General features: G+C 42.9%; 1 protein-coding gene across 1 annotated transcript in view; it reads left to right on the forward strand.

Moving 5' to 3' along the window:
- tet3 (tet methylcytosine dioxygenase 3) overlaps window positions 1-14319 on the forward strand; it is a 36337-nt gene extending 22018 nt beyond the window's left edge. Inside the window, 8 exon segments of the mRNA XM_078250077.1 lie at window positions 121-211; window positions 2637-2730; window positions 3820-4028; window positions 4785-4935; window positions 5135-5224; window positions 5540-5677; window positions 5842-6196; window positions 6448-14319. Of these exon segments, the coding sequence (XP_078106203.1) occupies window positions 121-211; window positions 2637-2730; window positions 3820-4028; window positions 4785-4935; window positions 5135-5224; window positions 5540-5677; window positions 5842-6196; window positions 6448-8228 (2909 nt within the window). The 3' untranslated portion in view covers window positions 8229-14319.
- The last annotated feature ends 7975 nt before the right edge of the window (window positions 14320-22294 follow it).

Here is a 22294-nt window from a genome sequence, read left to right on the forward strand (position 1 = left end):
CAATTGCGATCCATTGTATATTGTGAATAATTGTGAACATTTGTGGAGTGTGAAACTTGCCATAGTGCTTTTTCAGGTCCAGTTATGTGTTGTTTCCTCACCTGCTGTCTCCTTTTCTAGAGCAAATCGTGGAGAAAGATGAAGGGCCCTACTACAATCACCTGGGATCTGGACCTACTGTAGCCTCTATACGAACCCTGATGGAGACGAGGTGAGTCTTTTTCTCCTCTCCTCTCCTCTCCTCTCCTCTCCTCTCCTCTCTTGCCCTATCTGCCTCTCCCTCCTCCTCCTCTCTCTCTCCCCCTTCCCTCCTCCTCACATTTTGTCCTTAGGGAATCCGTGACCCAGAATCCAGTAGGAGAAACAGGACATATCAGCACCATCAGCATATCAGAGGCAAAAGCACAAGGGTAGCAGCAGATGATAACTTAGAATGAGAGGAATAAGGGAGGATATAAATCAAATCACAGAGAGAGAGACAGATAAAAATTACTGTAAGAGAGAGGAAGACAGACGGAAGGGGGGAAAGAGGAGAGATATTAGGTTTAGTGGAAAGTATGATAGAAATAGTGCCCTTTTTGTACACTAATATCAAGGTCAGATATTGTTACTAGTAACAGTCCTCCGTATTAATTAAAGTGAAATTACAGTAAACAAATAATCTCACAGTCAAATTGAAGTTAAAAATCTATGTGCTATGTTTTTATAAATGAGGCAACAGATGCCATTTAGCATTAACCATCGGCACTCTAATGTAACCCATGTCACATACATAGTACTATCTAGACAGCCTCACCAAACCATTCCAATAAGCTGTTGTTTCTTTGTCTGTTATGCTTCAGCAAACTTGATAATAAAAATACAGATTGAGTTTGGTCTTTTGATCTTCATAGGATTAATATTTATTCAATTTAGCAAGGAACAGCTCCTCAGATGGTAATTTTAATAACCAAAGTGCAGCTACAGCCTCTTTAAATCATCCTAATCAATCAACTGTTTTCAAGGAATGAAGAGTTGCTATTTTTTTCATAGCTTGGTTAACACATTCTGACAATGTCTTGTGGTGTCTCTTATTTGTAACCTCAGAATGCAGAAAAAAACGTGTACTCGGTGTAACCTTCTATAACCGGATGACACATTGTGTTATGCTTTAAGGTAACAGTTCAGAACATTGTACTGGGGCACACATTTGGTTGTTATTCACAGAGGCTGGATTTTAATAGGACCTATGAGTCATTAGTCCCTGGAGAGCACATGGTGATGGTGGGGGGGTTGTTTGACCAGAGACCACTTCTTCTTTTTTTTGAGAGATGACATAAGTAGTTAAGGCCCCGATGTCCCTATAGCTGACCTTTGACCCACCCCTGACTCCAGCAGGCCACCCCTGTGGTGACAGAGCCCACTCCCCTCCCACTCTCTGAGCCACCTCGGGCTGGTTCCTATTCAGGAGGAGCCCCTTCATTCACTGCCACACCAAATCTGCTCTGGCCTGAAGTTTTCACAATGGCAGGTATCAAGCAGGCAGGAGACCTGATCTGAGCTGTGAGCAGACCTCTGACAAGTTCAGATGACCCATTCCCACCCCAACCCAACCTCTGACATCTCTCCTATTCTCTCCCCCCCCCCCAACACACACACAACACACAAATGCACGATTAGGACTACTATTAAGTAATCTCTATTATTTGCCCAAGCAGGTGTTCACAAACAAACACACAAAACAAAACAAATAGAAATTTGTGATTTTTTTGAGTACACAAAATAAGCTCATTCATGCGCATGTGGTCACAAACACCTGCACAGAAAATCTCCAAGAGAAGACCCTCTGACTGGCATTGTGTGGAGGCTAGTGGGTTCTGGTTTGCTCTGCCATGCTTGTGTGAATCTCAGCAGAGCCTTGTGAGCACTCCTCACCAGCTAGTGCTGCTGAGGTTGGCCCGTCTATGTCAGTTTTGACATAAACTACTACTCCCACAGTCTACAAAATAACAGATTTAGAGCTACATTTGCAAAAGCAATAAGTGGCATAAAACGTAACAAACACACTCGATGAGATCAATGTTTAACTTATTGATTAACCTCTAAAAAAACTGCATAATGTCTCCTATTACTTGTTGTTGAGTGGCATTGTTGACCTTTATCAGCAACCATTTGGCAAACTGAGCAAATCTTATCTGAGCTGTCAGATTGTTCAACTCAGTTCCACACCTTACAGTGTTTTTTCATGTTAAGCATTAGACAGATTTGTTACACAGACATGTAGGCTGTATTTGAATGTTTTTTGGATTGTGAATACAGGCACAAAGCACACATCCATATTGCTGGTCAACAGGCTGTCAGGTGTAGTGTTTGTTGTGTGTTAGAGTGCAACTTTCAACACAAGGGAGGATGCAGAGCGTTTGATCAGTCAGTCAGCAAATCCTTGGAGGTCGGCTTGGTGGCCCTTGGGGCCCTACGCAGGAAAGATTACAGTGTGTTTTTAGGTTTAGGCCACTCGAGTGTCAGCTTGGTGTGTCAGGGCCCTACAGATAGGCATCAGTGCTATCTGATCTGAAGAGAAGCCATTCTGGCTCCAAACACCAAGTGTTCAAGTGGAAGAACTTTAAAAGAACTAAATTGTTTTTCCTCCTGTGTAGGTATGGAGAGAAGGGAGATGCCATCCGGGTTGAGAAGGTGGTGTACACAGGCAGAGAGGGAAAAAGCTCACAAGGATGTCCTATTGCTAAGTGGGTAAGTAGCATCGCATCACGTCTGCCATGTGTTTGAAGTTTTGAAAGAGCCTTACATTACACAACTTTTAGCGTAGGTGACTGCTGTGGGATAAGAAGCATTTGTCTTTTGAGACTTGGTATTGTCACAGTCACAACTCTTTGATTGAGTTTACATTTTAAAATAACAGCCCATGACTCTTAAACAATAACATTTTGACAGGCTTTTAATAACTCAGTCAAAGCCTGATTGTGTTTAAGTGAGAGGCAGAAAAAAAACATGTTTTTAGACTTGCGTCCCACCTGACAACGACAGCCAATCAACAACAGATGTATGCCTGTGTGTGTGTGTGTATAATGAGAGGTCCTGGAGAGACACCTAGCCAAGTTTGTCACCCACAGTGAGTAAATAAATATTAGGTCTCACTCTGTGACAACTGCCCAGCCTCCCTTCCAGTGTCACCCCTGACACATCCTGCTAATGACTTTATGGATTCAAAACAGCCATTCTACTGAGGGAGGGTGAGTGTGGGTGTGTTGGAGACAGAGAGAGGGGGAGTTTAGAGATAATAAAAGTGAAAGCGAGCAGGCTTGTTCATATCAATAGCCATTTATCTTTACTGACAGAAAAAACTGTTGCAAGGAACGAATTATTAAGGTTACGAGAAGCAAAATGTTGAATATTTAAAATCTTTGTCCACTAGTATATTTTATAGTATGAGACTCTCCAGCTATAGGTATTTAACCTTTAGCATCATAAGCAGATTTAGGATTGGTATCCAGTCACCACAGCAGGTCAGATTTCAGTACAGGTATCAAATATCCTTCCAAAATGCAGAATCATCAACTGTTTCTCATTGTGTCTTGTTCAGTAAAAAGCATTGGACATCTAAAGGGGCCTGCTTGAAGGCACAAATGTTTATTTCTAACAAATTCAGTAACTCCAGAATTAGACAATAGAAGATTTGGCAGCATGTCATTTTAGTTGTAAGTATTGTGAATAAAAATTAGAGTAGTGGAACTAGTGAGCATAAATTAAGGCGTTGCTGGTAAAGAGCCAGGGTGTTCACCTCCACTGGATAAAATAATGATCAGCTCTGTTTCCTGTCAGGTGATCCGTCGTAGCGGCGAGACAGAGAAGCTGCTGTGTCTGGTGCGTCAGCGTGCAGGCCACCACTGTGCCAACGCTGTCATCATCATCCTCATTATGGCCTGGGAAGGTGTCCCAAGGGCCCTGGCTGACAAGCTGTACAGCGATCTCAGTGTCACCCTCACCAAATATGGCAACCCCACCAGCCGACGCTGTGGCCTCAATGATGAGTGAGTAGCTGATGGGATCTTTCACACTGGTTTTCTAACATACAAGTTTGTGGATGTGCAGAGAGCAGACAGTTTGTATGATTTCAGCATTATATTGCATTCCTATGCCTTCACTGCACCTGTATGAGTTATCTTTTTAGGCACGTGCTAAACTGTTTTACAGTATCTCAAGTAATCTTTATCAGAATTTTCAGGCAGACCCATGACACCAATAATCTATGCTCATGTGGGCATCTGTGACATGGAAAAGTACTCCAGAGACATAGAGCAAAGGCAAATATTGTTGTATGCAGAAAAACAAACATTGTGTACACATTGTCCATGTCATACATCCCACTCCCACAATTAGCTATGAATGGATGTTGACACACCCTTGTTTAACCTGGTTTAGACATAGCCAGCATTCACTATCTAGGTTTAGAAAACAAGTCTTCCCCTCCTAGCAGCCTCTGAGTTATTACACTAGTTAGATACTTTAACCTATATTAGCCTATTAACTAATTGCATGTGAGTAGGTCAAATTTTATCTGTCTGTGCTACACATATATAAATGTAAGATAAAGTAAAAAGATATTTGTTTATGACACTTCTAAGAAGACCAAGCTTCAAATGAAATATTGCGCAAATGAGATTTCTCTGTTTCACATTGTTATATCCCACTCAACCCAGTTAAAATATAGTGTACAACACGATGCACATCATTTACACATCATTTACACATGAAGCTGAGAATGTGCTCAATGTCTCCCCCTGCAGTCGTACCTGTGCATGTCAAGGCAAGGACAGTGAAACTTGTGGTGCTTCCTTCTCATTTGGCTGCTCCTGGAGTATGTACTTTAATGGCTGTAAGTACGCCCGAAGCAAAATACCGCGCAAGTTCAGGCTACAAGGAGATCGCCCTGAAGAGGTACTCATCACCTAAAAACCACTTGTTGTTTAGAACTATACGAAGAGAATAATAAGAATATAAAAATATGCTAATATTGAATTAGTGAGGTTTTAAAAATAAAATAAAAAAATCTTGTAATTTTAAGCTACTGTTTTATAGCTCTGTGGCTTTGTGTGTTGTTTTGTTTTGACCTGTGATCTATGTGTGTGCTCATCAGGAGGACAAACTCAGGGATAACTTCCAGCATCTGGCAACTGAGGTGGCTCCTTTGTACAAGCAGCTGGCCCCGCAGGCCTTCAGTAACCAGGTTTGTTGTAAAGGCAAATACCCATCACAGTCTTTACACAATAACAACCTCATGCTGCCAGCAACTATATTTGTCATCTTCCTCACACACAATGAGTAGTACTGTACACCAGACCATTCAGACATTGGCTGTCAAATAATAACACTCCTTGCTTCTTTGCACAAAGACTGAGAAACAGAAAAAAATCTCCTGATAGGGATTGACTTAACTTATAAAAGTAATTTTTTTTCAAAATGACAAATAACACCTGTGAAGTGCTGCCTACGTACAGACGTATGTGTGTCTATCTTGAATGTTGAATGTCCTCTTCCTCAGTGCCAGACAGAGTCGAAGGCTCCAGACTGCAGGCTGGGCTTGAAGGAAGGCCGCCCGTTCTCTGGAGTCACTGCTTGCATGGACTTCTGTGCCCACGCTCACAAGGACCAGCACAACCTCTACAATGGTTGCACAGTGGTAAGATCACTCACCATACTCTTACATTTGTGTTTTGGGTGTTTTGTAGGGGTGAATAAATTATATACTGTTCTTTTTGTGAATAAGTAAAATAAAACGTGTTGATGTTTTGTAGCTTAACACAGTTTACATTTAATCTTGCTTTCCCACTCTTTCTCTGTTAGGTGTGTACTTTAACTAAGGAGGACAACCGTTCGTTGAAGGAGATCCCTGAGGATGAGCAGCTCCATGTGTTGCCTCTTTACAGGATCTCCCAGACTGATGAGTTTGGCAGTGAAGAGGGCCAGCGTCTCAAGATGCAGACGGGAGCCATCCATGTGCTTCAGGCTTTCCGCCGTGAGGTACGCAAGTTGCCCGAACCTGCCAAGTCCTGCCGACAGCGCCGACTGGAGGCCAAAAAGGCCAACTCGGAGAAGAAGAAAAACAAACTCATGCAGCAGGCAGGGGAGACACCAGAGAAAACAGTGGTCAAGGCTGAGGTCTGCATCACCGGTTCTCCTCAACTCCAAGGCAATAAAGGTTAGTTGTTTGTTGTTGTGTCACTCATAATGTACTTTGATTGAGGTCAACAGAGGTCCAGACTGTATCATTATTTTAAATTACTTGACTTGGGGCCTTGTTAGGTAACGTAAATTTACATTTACTCTAACCCTAATCTGCAAGCAGAGTGTAACAGAACTCAAATAAAACAGAAGACATAAACAATTAAAAACTAAAATGCATTTAAATTTCAGTATGTAATTTACCTTTCCTTTGTTTTAAACATTCAGCAATTATAAAACAGGAAGTGAAGCCTAACATCAAGAAGGAGCCCTTCAACGGATCAATAGATAGATACCCTGTGCAGGCAACAGACCCGTTCAACAACATCTATCCACACCCTGCCTACTATGCAAGGGGAGGCCTCCCCCCAACTGGCCAGCCCTCTGCACCAGACGCAGTAAACGGTTACCACCACAATCTGCCCGCAATGCACTATGGCTACTACAACTATCCACCCAATGCACTTTTCCCCCCTAAGCTGAGGACCTACGAGGGTCGAAATGGCTCTTTGCCCAAAGCAGGCAGCAAGGCTGTCCAGGTTGACACCAAGCCTGATATTCAGAGCCTTCAGGCCAGACTGGCCCAGTCCTACCCCAGCCACCCAGAGCAAGCCAACCAAGCCCACCACAGCACTTACACCCAGCCTGCAGACTACAACCAGTCCCGTCCTTCCTCTGTCTGCTCTGAATCCTCCAACAGAGGCACTCCAGTCATCAAACAGGAGCCTATGGATGTGCCAGTCTATGAAGGCACAATGCAGAGCCAGGCTGGTGTCAACACACCTAGCACCACCCCCAAGCCTGCAGCCTGGCCTGGGCACAAGCTTAATGGAAGTATCGTAACTAAACTAAGTCCTGAAGCCTCATTGTTGAACCCGGACAAGCAGCAGTTTCACCAGCATCCCCAGCAGCGACAGCCCTCTCCTTACCCCCAGCAGTGGACATACCCTGGCTCAAATGCCCTGATGGTTTCCCCTGCCCCATCGCCGTCACTCAAGGTACCTCCCTCTCCATCTCCGTCCCCTCACCTAGTCACAGCGTTCCCAGGTAACATACACCAAGTGTCCACACGCCCTGCCACCCCACACCCAAGCACCCCTGGCCCAGGTACACCACAGCCTGGCAGCTCTCACTCAGGCTTAGTTACACCACAGCCAGGCACCCCAGGCCCAGGAACCCCCAGGCACTGGGCCAGCCCTGGTCCTAGTCCTCAGCCGAATGCTTGGGCCATGGGGCCTATGGCACATAGCCCTGGTTTGAAGCACAGCAATCCTGCAGGAGCCTACCCTGACAAGATCTGGTCCAAGACTGGGGAAAGTCGGTGTTCCACTCCCCTTGGGCTCCAAGAGAAGGCCTGGAAGTCTTGTGGAGGTTCATTGGCAGGCAGTACCCCGTCCCTTGCCCCTGAGGGTCGCCTCTTCCCTGATTCCCTGCAGCAGTCAGATCAGGCCTGCTGGAATCCTGGCCGGGCTGAGAGTGATGTTGAGAGCACCCAGGGTCGTGAGGAGGATGACGATGAGGTGTGGTCTGACAGTGAGCACAACTTCTTGGATCCCAACATTGGTGGCGTAGCGGTAGCACCCGCTCATGGCTCGATCCTGATTGAATGTGCCCGTCGGGAACTACATGCTACCACTCCTCTCAAAAAGCCTGATCGCTCTCACCCTACCCGCATCTCCCTGGTCTTCTACCAGCACAAGAACCTCAACCAGCCCATGCACGGCCTGGCTATATGGGAGGCCAAAATGAAGCTGCTGGCAGAGCGAGCGCTGCAGAGGCAGCAGGAAGCAGCTCTCCTTGGCCTCTCCCAGGATGACATCAAGGCCCTTGGGAAGAAACGCAAGTGGGGGGCTACGGTGGCAGGTGCCAGTCCTGGACCTGGACAATGTATAGACAAGAGGGAGGGGCCAGTGACACGGTTAGCCCCCACGTTCCACACTTCCTCTATGGTTACTGTGTCTCCCTATGCCTTCACCCGCCTCACTGGGCCCTACAGCCACTTTGTCTGAGGTCAGACAGACACAAACAGACTGATAGCTACAGAGTGGTGCAGTGGAGGGCTGGAGAGAGCGATGAGCAGGATGAATGTCTCTCAGCCGTCCCGCAGTCTGGCATCTCTCCATCCTGCCCCCTCCGCAGTCCACTTGGAGGAGGAGGGGACATTTTTATTGTTTTTTACCTCATGTCAGGCAGTGGTTTGGGCTTCAGACACACTGCCTGTGGTGCTCTTCCTCTCTCTTCCCTGGAGAGGAACTCCATTGCTTTTTCTTGTTCATAGAATTTTAATGATTCTAATTATTGCTATTATTATCAATATTATTATGATTGCTATTGTTACTGTCAATGTTGTTATTACAGGTATTATGATAATGAAGACTTGTTTGTTTTTTATTATTGCTGTTTTCATTAATGTTATTATTAATGATGTGATTGTTTTTGGTTATATATTTTTTTTTAAATCAATCAGTCTCAGTCAGTCAGACTCAGACAATTGCTTTTTCCATGTTTGGAAAATGTGTACCCCTCTTTCTGTTTTTGATTTTCTTTGTTCTTGTCAATCTTCCAGCTGTACTTGGAGGAGGAGCCATTATCTGCCTGGCAAGACAGCAAATCAATGTTACAGTACTCATATGTACGTATATATATAAAACAAAAAGCCTTTCCGTTAGGCTTGCCTTAGATATCTATCTCTATTTTGACATATACAGATATGTATCTTTGATTTTAAGGCAGTTTAGCCCTCCATAAAAGATAATTACAACTATTATTAACCTGGGCTCTATTTCCTAGTTTTGTGTTCAAATGTACTTTGCTTAGGCAGCAGCACTGCTGTTTAATGCCTCATTTCCACTGCATGGTTCGGCTCGACTTGAGTCAACTACATTTTTTTTTGGTACCAGTTGCTATTTCGCTTTTTACTGCAGATAGTACCCCGTTAGTGTAGGCCGGATTCTCAGCTGGATGCTGACATTGCGTGAAACTGCTGTGACATCATTCATGCGATACTCGCTGGATCTTTTCATCTGCAACATTCCTGCACTTTGTCAACTGTACGGCGTAGTGTACAGCGTAGTGTACGTCGTAGTTTTCGCGGGCTGCCATCTTTTAAAATCTGGGGCGAGTGAATAACAAAATTGCAGTCACGGTAACTTGGCTATTTTAAAATGGCAGGTTTGTGCAGGATGTCCCCTGTCACACTAGTGACGATTCTCTCTGACCAATCAGTGGTCTGCAGTGTTTAAACTCGCTTTGAACCTTAGCCAAGGTGGTACCAGATACTATCCACAACTTTTGTTAATGGAGAACCCATAAAAGAGTAGAGCCGTGCCGTACCATGCAGTGGAAATGTGGCACAAAACACAAAGGACAGTAACACTGTACTGGAACCTGCCAAAATCCTTTTTTTTAATTTTCTGTTGCCTGGATCTTAGTATTTTCATCATTTCGGTTTTAGTTGGGAAAATCTGTGCAATTCAGTCTCCCAGCATTATGTACAAATACAATATATTCTATTATTATCTACACAACTGGTGAGAACAGAAGAAAGAAGGAAGGAAAGACAGGGCTCCACTAAAGTCAGCTGTCAAAGCACTGAGCAGCGTATATCAGAATCTCATCAGTTGTATTTGCACTGATACAAACAATTATACTGTACCTTTTTGATGTGACCACTGTAAGAAGCAGAACACATAAAAGGACTCTTTCAATTGGAGGCTGTTTCTTTGATATTACATGAAAACAGCTGAAGAGCAGTGCTTGGTTTAACAGTTTGTTTTATAAGAGCCCCTATAAGGCTAACACTGAATTTTAAAGTTATAGACAAAACCGAGCATTATGATGCAAAACGTAGGAAAATAATGCCCAGATTAAAAATAGTTGCAATTGCCATTTAAATCACATTTGGAGAAAACATTGCTGCTTCTCTTGTCGTTAGATGGCGTGCTCCTCCTCTTCTGCATCCCTCCAGCTTTCGACTGGTGCTCAATTTCCAGCTCTGATAGATTTTCATTCCACTAATCTTCATGGCACTTGATGCTGTACTTAGGTGCTCTAACTCTAATCTGGCTCAACTAGTATTCGCAAGTGAATTTGTTTTGCCCGAGATGGAGTAGCAGAATGATGATTTATTGCTTCAAGACATCGGTGGAGGAAATGCTTACGAACGCTTTCCTTTGCTTGTCATGTGTTCCTGTAACTGTCCATATCTGGTACTTCACAGCGGCTAAAATAAGTGATACTATTTGCAAATGCCATTTGACCCAGATCTGCCACAGGTGGCATACTTTATCTTACTATAACATTCAAGTAGGGGTGAGCACCTCTGAGTATAAACTCTAGAGGGCAGCAGTGACTGCCGTTTCAAATTGGTTTGTACAAACAAACCTGCAAGCACTTGAGATCCATTCAGAAGCCAGTAGAGCCTTGCCTTGCTACTTTAACCATCCATGGCCAGTAGAGGAGGATCTCACAGTCTGTTTGCTGACCATGGATGGGACTCACCAAAGCAGCTCAAGGGAAAGTTGATCTTTGTCCCCTTGTGGCACAAATGTGAATGAAGTCTAGAGAAGCTTTTGGGAAGCCCAATCCTGGGTTTAAGCAGAAGGAAACAGTGTTGGGACAGCAGTGCTTTTGGTGCTCCTACACACACACACACTCTGGTGCTCTCCTATTATTACACTTGATTTACTGTGAAAGGCCCACTCCTTCCTCTGCATGGTGCTGTCATCTTCGAGCAGAGGGAGGCGCTTCCTTCTGCAGGCACCTTGTCACCACCCTGTAGTTTCAGCTCTGTCATTGGGCTCGACAACTGGTTCATTTTGAGGTGCTTTTTGCAGTTTATTGGTGCAAAGTGGTTTGGTCTCAAACTAAGTACACTGTACAGGGCAGAGAAAGCACAGTCATTCAGTGCATTGTTCGTAACCCATTCACAGAGCAAACAATAGTACTAAGAGCTAAAGGGAGACCTTGGAAAATGACTGTAGCTTCTGGGAGTTGGCGCCAAATTCAAGTGCATTGAATCAATGAATCTCTCACTTTGCATGCGTTGTGTCTTAAAATGACTCAAACGCATGGGAAAAGCCAAAGAGAGAGACTATTTGAGAGCCTGGATAGCCTTTTTTGTTTTCAGGCATCAACCATGTTACTATTTGATTAATTGAATTCAAGCAGTGACATGGTTTACTTGCAACGTGTCGAAAATGAAGATGAGCGTCTAATAGAATTGGATACAGGCTGACTCCTGGCTGTTGGGGGGTTGTTTGAGTCAAGGCCCTGGTCATCTGTGAAAGACCCTGTTACCTCTCCCGAGGGTCTCCAGCTCTCTACCTCACGCTGTAGAGACACTGGTCACAATCACAACTTGCTACTGAGGGCAGAGAATCATGCATATGTCCCTTTGTGTGTTCTAGATCTCCACACTCATTTTAACCTCCTTTTTTACTCTTATTTATTACTACATGGTGATGATGATGATGATAATGATTGTCTTTGATGCTATTGTTTTTTTTTTCATCTTTTTTTATATAGCTAATACAAATTGTACATAGAGAAGAAAAGATTTATAAAAGCACTTTTAATCTTGATTTTAATGACAAAAAGAAAGAGCCGATTATTGACAACTTGAAGCTTAGTTTTGTTTTTTTGTTTTTCTCAAGAGAGAGATAAAAATGTAAATATTAAAATATTTAGGTAAGATTATTTAACTGGTGAGGATAGTACCTGAACCATGAATGACAAGGGGGTATTTTGAGGTCTCTGACAGCCCTCCACAACAGTAAACAACACTTGGTCCCAATGTGTTGTGTGTAAATGTGTGCTTAGTAACACTGTGGTTTTGCTTTCGTAAGTACTGTACCCCTTGTCAGCATGTAACTGACAGAGACTTGTCACAAATTCATCAGCCCAATTATGTAACATGAAACCCCACTTGACTTACTTACTCACTGACGACAGTCAATATAACTGGAGGATCCCCAATCAAATTTCAATTTAAGCTTAAAAAACTCAACGACAGTGATCTACTGGCAGTAAGCTAAGGACAAATCTAGAAAGGTAGCCGTAAACCTGATATGTGTTGTTTGTTGTTTAAAGAAATAGTTTGACATTTTTGGGAAATATGCTTATTCACTTCCTTTGCCGAGAGTTCGGTGAAGACGATTGATACTACAAGTATTTGGAGCCAGCAGCTGGTTAGCTTAGCACCAAGATGGAAAACAGGGGAAACAGCTAGCCTGGTTCGGTGAACAGGTAACAAAATCCACCTACCAGCACACATGATATCTTGTTTGTTTAATCCGTTAAAAAAAACCAAGTCTAAACAAGTTCAAGTTGTGGTTTATGGTGGTTACGTGCCAGACTTTTTTCCAGGTAACTAGGCAACCAGCAGAGACTTCAGGAAGTCACTGCTCCCAGCCAAGACATTGTCTGGCACATAAACACCTGTAAGATTGACAGTTTTTGTATGGATGAGCTTTAGAAGTGCTGCTAGGCAGATTTAGTTACCTCAGCTAGGTGTTTTCCCCTGTTTCCAGTCTTTATGCTAAGCTAACTGATGGCTGCTGGCTGTAGCCTTTATATTTAGCATACATAAATGAGAGTGGTATTGATCTTCTCATCAAAGTCTAATATTCCCCACAATGTTGAACTTCTTCCCTTAATATCAGTAGAGTTGCCCTATAAATGTACCACCCATCATGTGCAGGGACGCATCCAAAGGTGGGGGGGGGGGGGAATCAGAGAGAGATGTTTTAGTGAGTAATAGCCCAGCAATCTTTGTCAGTTGTGTTAGACTATCAGGTAAGAGACCGCCTCCCTGCTTGTTTAGATGTATTTATCATTATCTATTCTAGTTCTCATTATATTAAGTATGAAATTGGCATAAAAATCATGATGCCCCTGTGGAAGATTAGATACCATGCTAGTTTGTAATAATTCATCATATGATACACACATCATGGCCGACAGTAGTTTGACTGGTGCAGGGGCTGGGACTGGAATGACAGCCCATTTTACTCTTTAACCATAACATTACACACACACACACACACACACACACACACACACACACACATTTGCCTAACAATGGGTGCTGAGGATACAGTGTACATGATATCTTAATGACTGTACATTTCTAAATGTCTCGCAAGTTTGGTGGATGGTTGTCATGAGACGCCTCCTCCCAAACACGAACCGAGATGAGGGGGTCAGTCAGCTGGTGCTATGATGCTGCACCTTAAAATTCACTGTGTAAAAAAGTGTGAGGGATAAATGATTACCACAAATATTTTTCTGAGCTCTTCGAATGTCAAGAGAAGTATACTTTTGATTCAAGCAGTTTCACGGGATGGGAAGCTGCCCAGGTGCTGACTTTATGAAAAGTCTTTTGTTACGATGCTACAAATTTACATCTCTTTTTGAGGGCAGGGGTGGCACTCAAACAGTTGATCACATTCTCTATTAATATTCATTCCATATTGTACTTGAACTCATTAAAACTAGGATGAGATATAGAATCATATATGAGGACAGTTTTTTGGGTTTCACATTTGGTACAGCAAGTACCAAAGGCTATTGAAATGGTTTTTGGAGTATGTTGTACATGTTCATGTTAACTGAATGCTAAGATATTTGAACAATACAAGAAGAGTAATTGTGTACTGCCTCCCTTCCTCTCCCTGGTCATGCACTTCTTTTACTCCACCCCTCTCTTATTCTTAACACCTTGTATATTCTATACATATACACACACATACAGATATAGATATGCATCTCACTGTGTGTGGCCGACTTTTAGAAGTCCATTGAACACCTACTTTAATGAACACTCTCCAAATTTGAGATAGAGACTTGGACCCTGGCCCATACAAAAAAAGAAAAATGAACCTACACAACTGGCAGCTACATTTGAGTTTTAGGATTGCTCTTGGTTCTTTATTTTCATGTCAAGGATGCAGTATGTAAAAAAAAAAAAAGTGTTTTTGTTCAGTCTCTCTCTCTTTGTAGCTGTATGGTGTATCATGTGAATACATAGTGTATGTGGTAAAAACCCCACAATATTGTTTTATGTTGCGCGATAAATAAAAACATTGAAGTGAAAACAAAGTGTTTGGTCAAGTGACTTTATTTTCTGCTCAAGATGTAACCAATTATGGTCATTATTGTTGTGGTGCAGTGATGGTCAACCTAGGAAAGTCATTGGCATAATTTCACTGATTTGTGCCTCCAATTTGATGAGTAACCTCCGAGTGGTCTCACAACAAGGAATAGAAAGCGTGGGCTAGGGTGGCCTGGCTAGCTCAGTTAGTAGAGCAGGCGCACATGTATAGAGGTTTACTCCTCGACGCAGTGGCCGTGGGTTTGACTCCGACCTCCGTCCCTTTGCTGCATGCCATTCCCTCTCTCTCTCCCTTTCACGTCTTCATCTGTCCTGTAGAATTAAAGGCCTAAAAATGCCCCAAAAAATAATCTTAAATAGAAAGCTTCAGCTAGGGCTCTATCTTATTTGGCGTCCTCTGTTCTTTTGTTACACCACTCACCTGCTAGTAAAAAAATAAAAAGTGCGCCATGCATGTATGGTAGCCTGTCAGTTTTTCTCAAAGAGTGGTCATTTGGTAAAATATGTTTTTAATGTAAAATAAAAAAAAATAAAAAAAAAGTGTTTCCCAAACTGTCTGCAAGCGACTCTATAAGACAGTGAGGAACATAGATTTGTTGTTTTCAATATTAAATAAACTTGTGTGTACATTTAAACATTATTATTTGAATTGGCTGTTTTTCTGTGTTGTCGGACTTCAGCAATGAAGCCGACCATTTTGTGACAATGCCTTCAATTTACGTCTCAAATGATCAGCGTGACGTGAAGGATATACGGAGGAATGAAGTTTACGGTTACTGTCAACTGACAAGATGGATCGATGGCTTCAGACAGACATTGCTTCCCTGATGTCTCAGCATAAGCAGCACCATTCTTCCTCATTAAGACGGCAACACAGACAATGAGTGAGGAAGCTATCATTTCATTTGGCTGTCATTTGTAATATACTGTTAAAGTAGGAGCCCTATTGTTTTGGGGGATATTTTTTCACTTAGGTGGTCCGCTTTTTTCTTTTATTGGGTCCTTGGTCTGAAAATGTTTGAGAAACACTGGCCTATGTGGCACAGCATCTCCATTTCTTTACTGGAAGGGCACCAATATGGTGGCCCTGAGAGCTCAAATCACTGCAAATGAAGAAAACATGCAGATAGACAAAAAAAATGAAGAAACATCTTCACCAACGTGACGACACATGCAGCCTTTAGAAAACATTTTAACCAACTTCACGACACACGAAAACATCAATTTGACAACACATACGCAGCATTTAGAAAAAGCGTTAGAGAAGCTCCCAACACAACGGAAACAGTTTCCAGGGGACACTAAAAAGTGATCCACACCGCTGGGACACGCTAGTTGTTGCCATGGTTTGTTTCTGCCACCAGAGGCCAGTGTATCAGTCAATGTCAATAGGCAGGCAATGATGTTTTCAGAAGAAACGACTGTTTAATTATTAAAAGTCAGACCCTGGATTCAAATTCATCTTCGCAAACCAACCGTGTCAGCAAATCTGTCGCTCTATTTTGACGGGCATAGGGGAGGCCTCGTGAAGGAGATAGCATGGAGTCGATTCTGGCCTGCCTCGCCCCCGATCCCTCCCCCTCCCCCTCCTCCCCCTCTTCCAGCTTGCCGGGATGTAGTGTTGACAGGGGGGGGCTCTCAAGTTGCTGGTCGTCGCGTGGTATGTGAGTTTGGTCCTACATATTTTACATATTGCTTTGTCCTTACTCGTGATTTTTCCCTGTTTTTCTTTGGGAACCCAAAGTAGCGCCACGCGTTGCTTTTCAAATTGTCAGGAGTGTAGGTTTCAAACTCCTCGTCAGATGTGGTTGTTGTAGGCGTTGGCGCGGCCATTGTTTTGGTATACAAAATAGGCGCTAACCAGGACACTAATGTCACCTGGCCCAGATGACCAATAATAGCCTTGCTAATGAGCTCGCGACTTCACCAGGCGTGAAAAAGCCTCGGAGTCTGAATTGAAAACAACGTTTACAAGCAAACACATTTACAAAAAATAATGCCCATAACAGGTTCGAATATTAAGGGCTGCCTAATATTCGTTCAAATATCATTATATTTTTAAATATTCAAATTATATTTGAATAACTAAGTTCGGAGTCAAAGCCCTACCCTGAAGGTACAAACTCTAGACAACAAGTAGTAAGTGCAAGTACATTAGCTTTAAATAAGCAAAACTACAAAGAGCCAAATGAAATTGCAGCTGTAAAAATATATTTAAATGTTTTTTTGTGTTTTTTTTTTGTTTTTTTTAACCAAGGTGCAGTCGGAAGAGAAGTGTTTTTTTTGAAGATGTGTAGGCTTCTGATGTCAACAGGGAGCTCATTCCACCATTTAGGAGCCAGGACAGCAAGCTGCAGGACTGCCAGACTCTCCTCCAGAGCGCGCTGGAGGAGAGTCTGGCTACTCCACATAGCATTCAGAATCGTCTTTGGCGGTGCTAAGCACCGGAGAAAAGCCGCGGTGCCGCTGCAAAATAGGCTCGGAAGGAACTTGTTTTGGTGGAACCAGAAAACTCAGATTGGACAGATAGTCTAGCTAGCTGTCTGGATTTAGCCTGCAGAGATCTGAGGAGCAGTTAACCACAGTCCTCACAAATAGGACTTAAAATCTTAAAATGCCAACACAAGGAAAGCCCAAGGCAACGTACAGTATATCCAGTCCCTCCATAAAAACGCGATGATGCGATTGCATAATTCAATGCATAATCAGCCAAAGTCCGCATATTTATGCGCACTTTCGCTGCATAATTGCCGATTTCCGCGCAAAATACGCGGGGCTTGCATGATTTCATAATCCCCGCATTTTCGTTGCAAAAAAGTCACACGTATATCATAGCAGAAAGTTGGAAAATGTTGCGTTTACTTCACACAAGAGCAGCCATTTTCCCCTGTTGCCATGGGAACGTTATGAAGTGACGTAATTTTTAAGAAAATGTGACGCATAATCAAGAATTTTTGCCCGCAACAATCACAAAAAAACTCCACATTTTTCTGGAAGGACTGTATATCCGGCCTAAATAAGTGAAATCCTGCAGATTTTCTGGCGGCAACGGAGCCATCCCGGAAGTGGAACATCAAGGATATAGTCTACAGTAGTCTAGACGTGAGATGACTACAGCCAGCGGCAGTTGTCTGTCCGTGAATCTGGAGGGCGCAGCTTCTGAAGGGTGGGTTATATTTGTTTAGCAGTTGAGTTCAAATATCAACATTCTTACTTCACCTTTAATTGGCTCCATTCTGTCGGCGTCCTTACCCGGGCCAGTCCTTTGTTGTCGCAGTTCAGATTTTTAAAAAGGTGAATATATATAAAAGTTTGTAGTGTGGGAAACAAGAAGGTCTTTCGGTTCTTTGTCTTCTGTAGTGTTCTTCAGCTCGCGACCTCTGCTCTCCAGCTGGAAGCAAGTCTCCAAAATCCCAATCCTCGCACACACCTGTGACTAGAGATGTTATATCAGAACACAACCACTCACCCCCTCATGTCACGTCAGTCTCACCCTGCCCACTACCTCAAAAACCTATACTGATATCATAACAGAACATAAGCAACACCAGGGTTGTAGAAATAAGTAAGAAAATCCCAGATGAACTATGGGAGTCCACCATTTCACTAATCCATACACCATCTTTCTGTGTGAGACACAATCTGATACAATTTAAAAAATGTCATCGACGACATTATTCTAATCAGTGAAGAGTGGAGAGAATTCATTCAATATCTATGCTACGTAAGAGCATTATCTTCTGCAAAGTTTGGTTGATCCCTCTCAGCCATGACCTGAAGCAGCTGCACCACGGCAGAAAGGACTTCCTTCAGCATTGTCAGGGCATCTGCTGTATCAGGCAGCCTTCCCAGCCCATGGACTCTCTGGCCACGGTACATATATGCTGTGTTTCCACTACATGGTATGCCTCTGCTCAACTCCACTCACTTCTTTGGTACCAGTGCTTTTCACTTTTCGTTTTCCACTGCGGATAGTCGCCCCCTCAATGTAGGCGGGATTCTCAGCTGGACGCCATAGCCACGCCGGATGAAACTGCCGTGACATCTTTAATGCGTCATTCGCTAAAGTCCTTTCATTGGCAACCAAACAGAGGAACATCTGGACTTCGTCAATTGTACGGCATAGTGTACAGCTTAGTTTTGCAGGCTGCCATTTTTAGTCAAATCTGGAATGAGTGAATAAAAAAATTGCCATCACTATTGATGGTACCCTCCAGTTTCGGCTCAGCTAACCTGGAAAAAAAGTACCAGGTACCAGGTACTATCAACAACCTTTGTCGATGTAAAACCAAAATAAAGCGAGTAGAGTTAAGTGGAGCCATACCATGCAGTGGAAAAGCAGCAATATGTTGTTGCATTCTCACAAATAACCACAGATGACGTGAATTATTTTCCCAATGAAAAATTTAGACTGAAGACAGAAGAGAAGTTTAGGTGTGTGTGTGTGTGTGTGTGTGTGTGTGTGTGTGTGTGTGTGTGTGTGTGTGTGTGTGTGTGTGTGTGTGTGTGCATGTGATGTTAAGCAGCAGTCGTGGAAAAGTGCTCCACACGTTTATGTTTATTAAGTTATGGGAGCTTTGGGGAGTTATGTGAGTGGGGGGCTTTGGCCAGATGCAGCATGAATGACAGGGGGGTATCAACTGTGGCGTGTGCTTCCTGTATAGTTTCCTGGAGGGCAGGATTGTTTATTGCTATACTCATGTACTGTATTTCAGAGCTATGGCTTAGTGTCTCTGTCTGACAGTCTGGATGCCGGTTATGGTGTGTATGTAATGGTTGCTGATGTAGGATGGGAGTCTGTGAGCCAGTTTTAGTGCATTGTTGTGAATTATTTGTAGACGTTGTAGCTGGTTGTCAGAGATGGTAATCCAGGCGGGGATTGAGTGTTCAAAGAGTGGTCTGATGTATGCCAGGTATAATGACTGTAGAGGGTGATGCGCCATGTTTTCCACAGAGGGCTTTGAGGTGGTTCAATCTGTTGTTTGCTATTTGTTCCAGGTTATTATTGTCTTTTGTCCAGGTGATGTTGTTTTGAAATGTTACACCGAGACATGTTGCTTCTTTGCTAATATTAATTTTCTGATTGTTTAGTGATAGGTTGATGTTGTTGGGCTGCAGGTGTTTGTTCTTGTTGAAGAGGACCCATTGTGTCTTGGCAGGTTCAGTTTAATTCTCCACATATTTGTCCAGGTTTCTATTTCCTTGAATGCATGTATGAAGTTTCTTTGCTGCTAGGTTTGGATGTTTGGAGCTGGACCAGTAGCAGAGGTTGTCTGCGAACTGTGAAACTTTGGCTATGGTGGCTGGGGTGTAGTAGATGTCAGAGATGTATATAAGGAAGAGAAGTGGGCTCAGAACTGCACCCTGTGGAACTCCTGTTTGGGGGGGAAAAGGTGTTGCGATGTTGGAAGCAACTTTGACTTTGATTTGTTATCCAGAAAGCTTGAAATGATGGGTGAGTTTTGGGAGTTTGAGGTTGGTGTCCAGTAGTCTATAGTTGAGTCCATTGTGCCATACTTTGTCGAATGCTTTTTCAATGTCGAAGGAAATTCTTTTTAAAGTTTCTGTAGATCTCTTCTGATAGTTGGAGAAGGTTGTCTGTTGTTGCTCTCCCCTTTCCTGAAACCGTGTTTTCCTAGGAGGCCCATTGATTTTATGTGGTTAGTGAGACATAAAGTGAGTACACTCACACACACACAGAGATTTCTTTCTTTATAGTTAGATAAAAAGCTTAATACTAAAGAATTGAACAGTGCTGACTGATAGATAACTGAGGCAAGCAGATTACAAAAGAGCTAATGTTCTTAATGGGCTGAATTGAAACATATTCTAACTTCAATTTCCGCCACATGAACCAAATAATACAGTATTCATTTATCAATTTGGATTCTATCCAACAATGGAAACAACCTTGAAGATAACATATGACTGCTGGTCTCGGGGTAGGTTGGTTTGTATATTTGTGAAGAAATATTTGATCATACTCGATTGCATGTAAAACAAACCTGAGGCAGATAATTACCTCTGCCAAGGAGGTTATGATTTTCATGAAACTTGGGGGAAGGGTGTAGCATGGGCAAGGAAGAACCCTTGGATCTGAATCACAGGGCGGATACACAAATTATGTTTTCACTTCCATGTCCTATCTCCAACATTGGGAGATAGGACATACTTTGTTGGCGGTCTGCGGTGCCTTTCTAGTTAGAAATGTCATTACATTTCTTTCAGCTGACCTTTACATTTACACCGTGGGAGTTCCATCTTTCAGGAAAGAGGCACAAAGGCTGACAAAGAGACAGAAACCCAATGGCATTGTTTACTCATCTCTCCTCACATACCTTACAGACTAAATTACAGCAGCTGACAAGGTAGACAAATAACTCAAACCAGATGCACCCAGACAAACATTTGTACGAAAAATTGTGACTGAACACAGAATAAAATCACGAATAGGACAGTACAAACTAGCACAACAAATCACATGTTGTTACCTTTACCTTTACATTGATATTATTATTTTTTTTTACATACTGCATCCTTGACATGAAAAAAAGCTTTTCTAATTTTGCAGCTTTATTGAAAACGCCTTTAGCTATTTACTAACTGAATAGCACATTATGTAGCATGCTAAAATGCCAAATGTTGGAAAGCCTGTGGGCCAGTTCAGACAGTCAAGTTGAGCTGCACTGCTACATTAACACGGGACATTTCCTCTGTCTTTTTAAATCTGTGAGAAATGATCAGCTCTCCATCTTCCACTGCTGCGGCTCCTTACACTATTACCAGATTGTGCGGTTTGGGCGACTTTTTATTTGATTGGGTAGGTCAAATTTGTTGTGAGGCAGGTTGTGATAATTTGGGCTACTTTATATACCATTTGGGTAGTTTCCACCCAAAAAAATGTAGGCTATATTCCAATAAATCTGACCATCCTCTCATCCGAGTAGTATGTTTGACATTGACCGGGCGCTGAGTTCATTAAGCTCAGCTTGACAATGAACAATGGTTCATAACTAATGTAATTTCCGTTTCTCATTGCTCGGTGATAAAAGACTAAAAAAAGACAGCTGACATTTGTTCATATGAGTGAACACTTTGACATTTAATGTAATGTTTATTTTATGAGTTCTATTATACATTTTTCATTAAAGGTGGAAAAAGGGACTTTTAGGTTTGACTTGAATTGTGCAAACAAATGTTTAAACACTACTGTGACTGTAACAGACGAAGACACAAGCAAATTAATGAAGTCAACCTAGAACAGGTGTACAACTGTCAGTGGATAACTGGCTTCATATTTACTGGACTGAATCGTTGTGCTCCAATCCCTTTTGTCCCTTGAAAGCTCATTGTCCTCTAACTGAGAAACACCTGATTCAGATGCATACTGCTGGAAGATGTGCGGAAAACCCTGTTTCAACTATACTTTTTGGTTTATTTTAACAGTAGTTTTGAGTTTGCCTAGCCTGGGAAAACCCTGACGAACTTCCGGCAAATTTGAGATTTGCTCTGCAAGTCAGTCTGGCCAAGAGCCCATTCAAGCCCATTTCCAATTTTTTCAAATCGAGGCACCAATCACAACCGTTGAGGCGGGCTTTACACGATGACGACAGCGCAGCGACGGAAAGCAGCTTTTTGTTTACATTCAACATAACGGCCACCGAAAGCGCAGCAACCCGTTGATGCCGCTGTCGCTGCTACGTCACCCGGATCCTTGGTCTGATTGGTTGAAGGACTATCCAATTGCGCCCAGAGGCATTTGAGCGGCGTCACCAACGGACGCCGCTCAAATGCTTCGTATGAAGCTCAGTTACAACTGAGAAGGGTCTGGTGTCAACCAGGCTAGAGTTTACCTAATTATACTGTTAAACAGAATACTGAGGGTGATTCATCCCCACAACAACCCCAGGAGCTGTAGGCTCTGACTTAAGTACGGTGGCCGACAGGAGCAAACGCCCTGCA

The sequence above is a fragment of the Sander vitreus genome, chromosome 5, assembly GCF_031162955.1.
Source record: "Sander vitreus isolate 19-12246 chromosome 5, sanVit1, whole genome shotgun sequence".
NCBI classification, from domain to species: domain Eukaryota; kingdom Metazoa; phylum Chordata; class Actinopteri; order Perciformes; family Percidae; genus Sander; species Sander vitreus.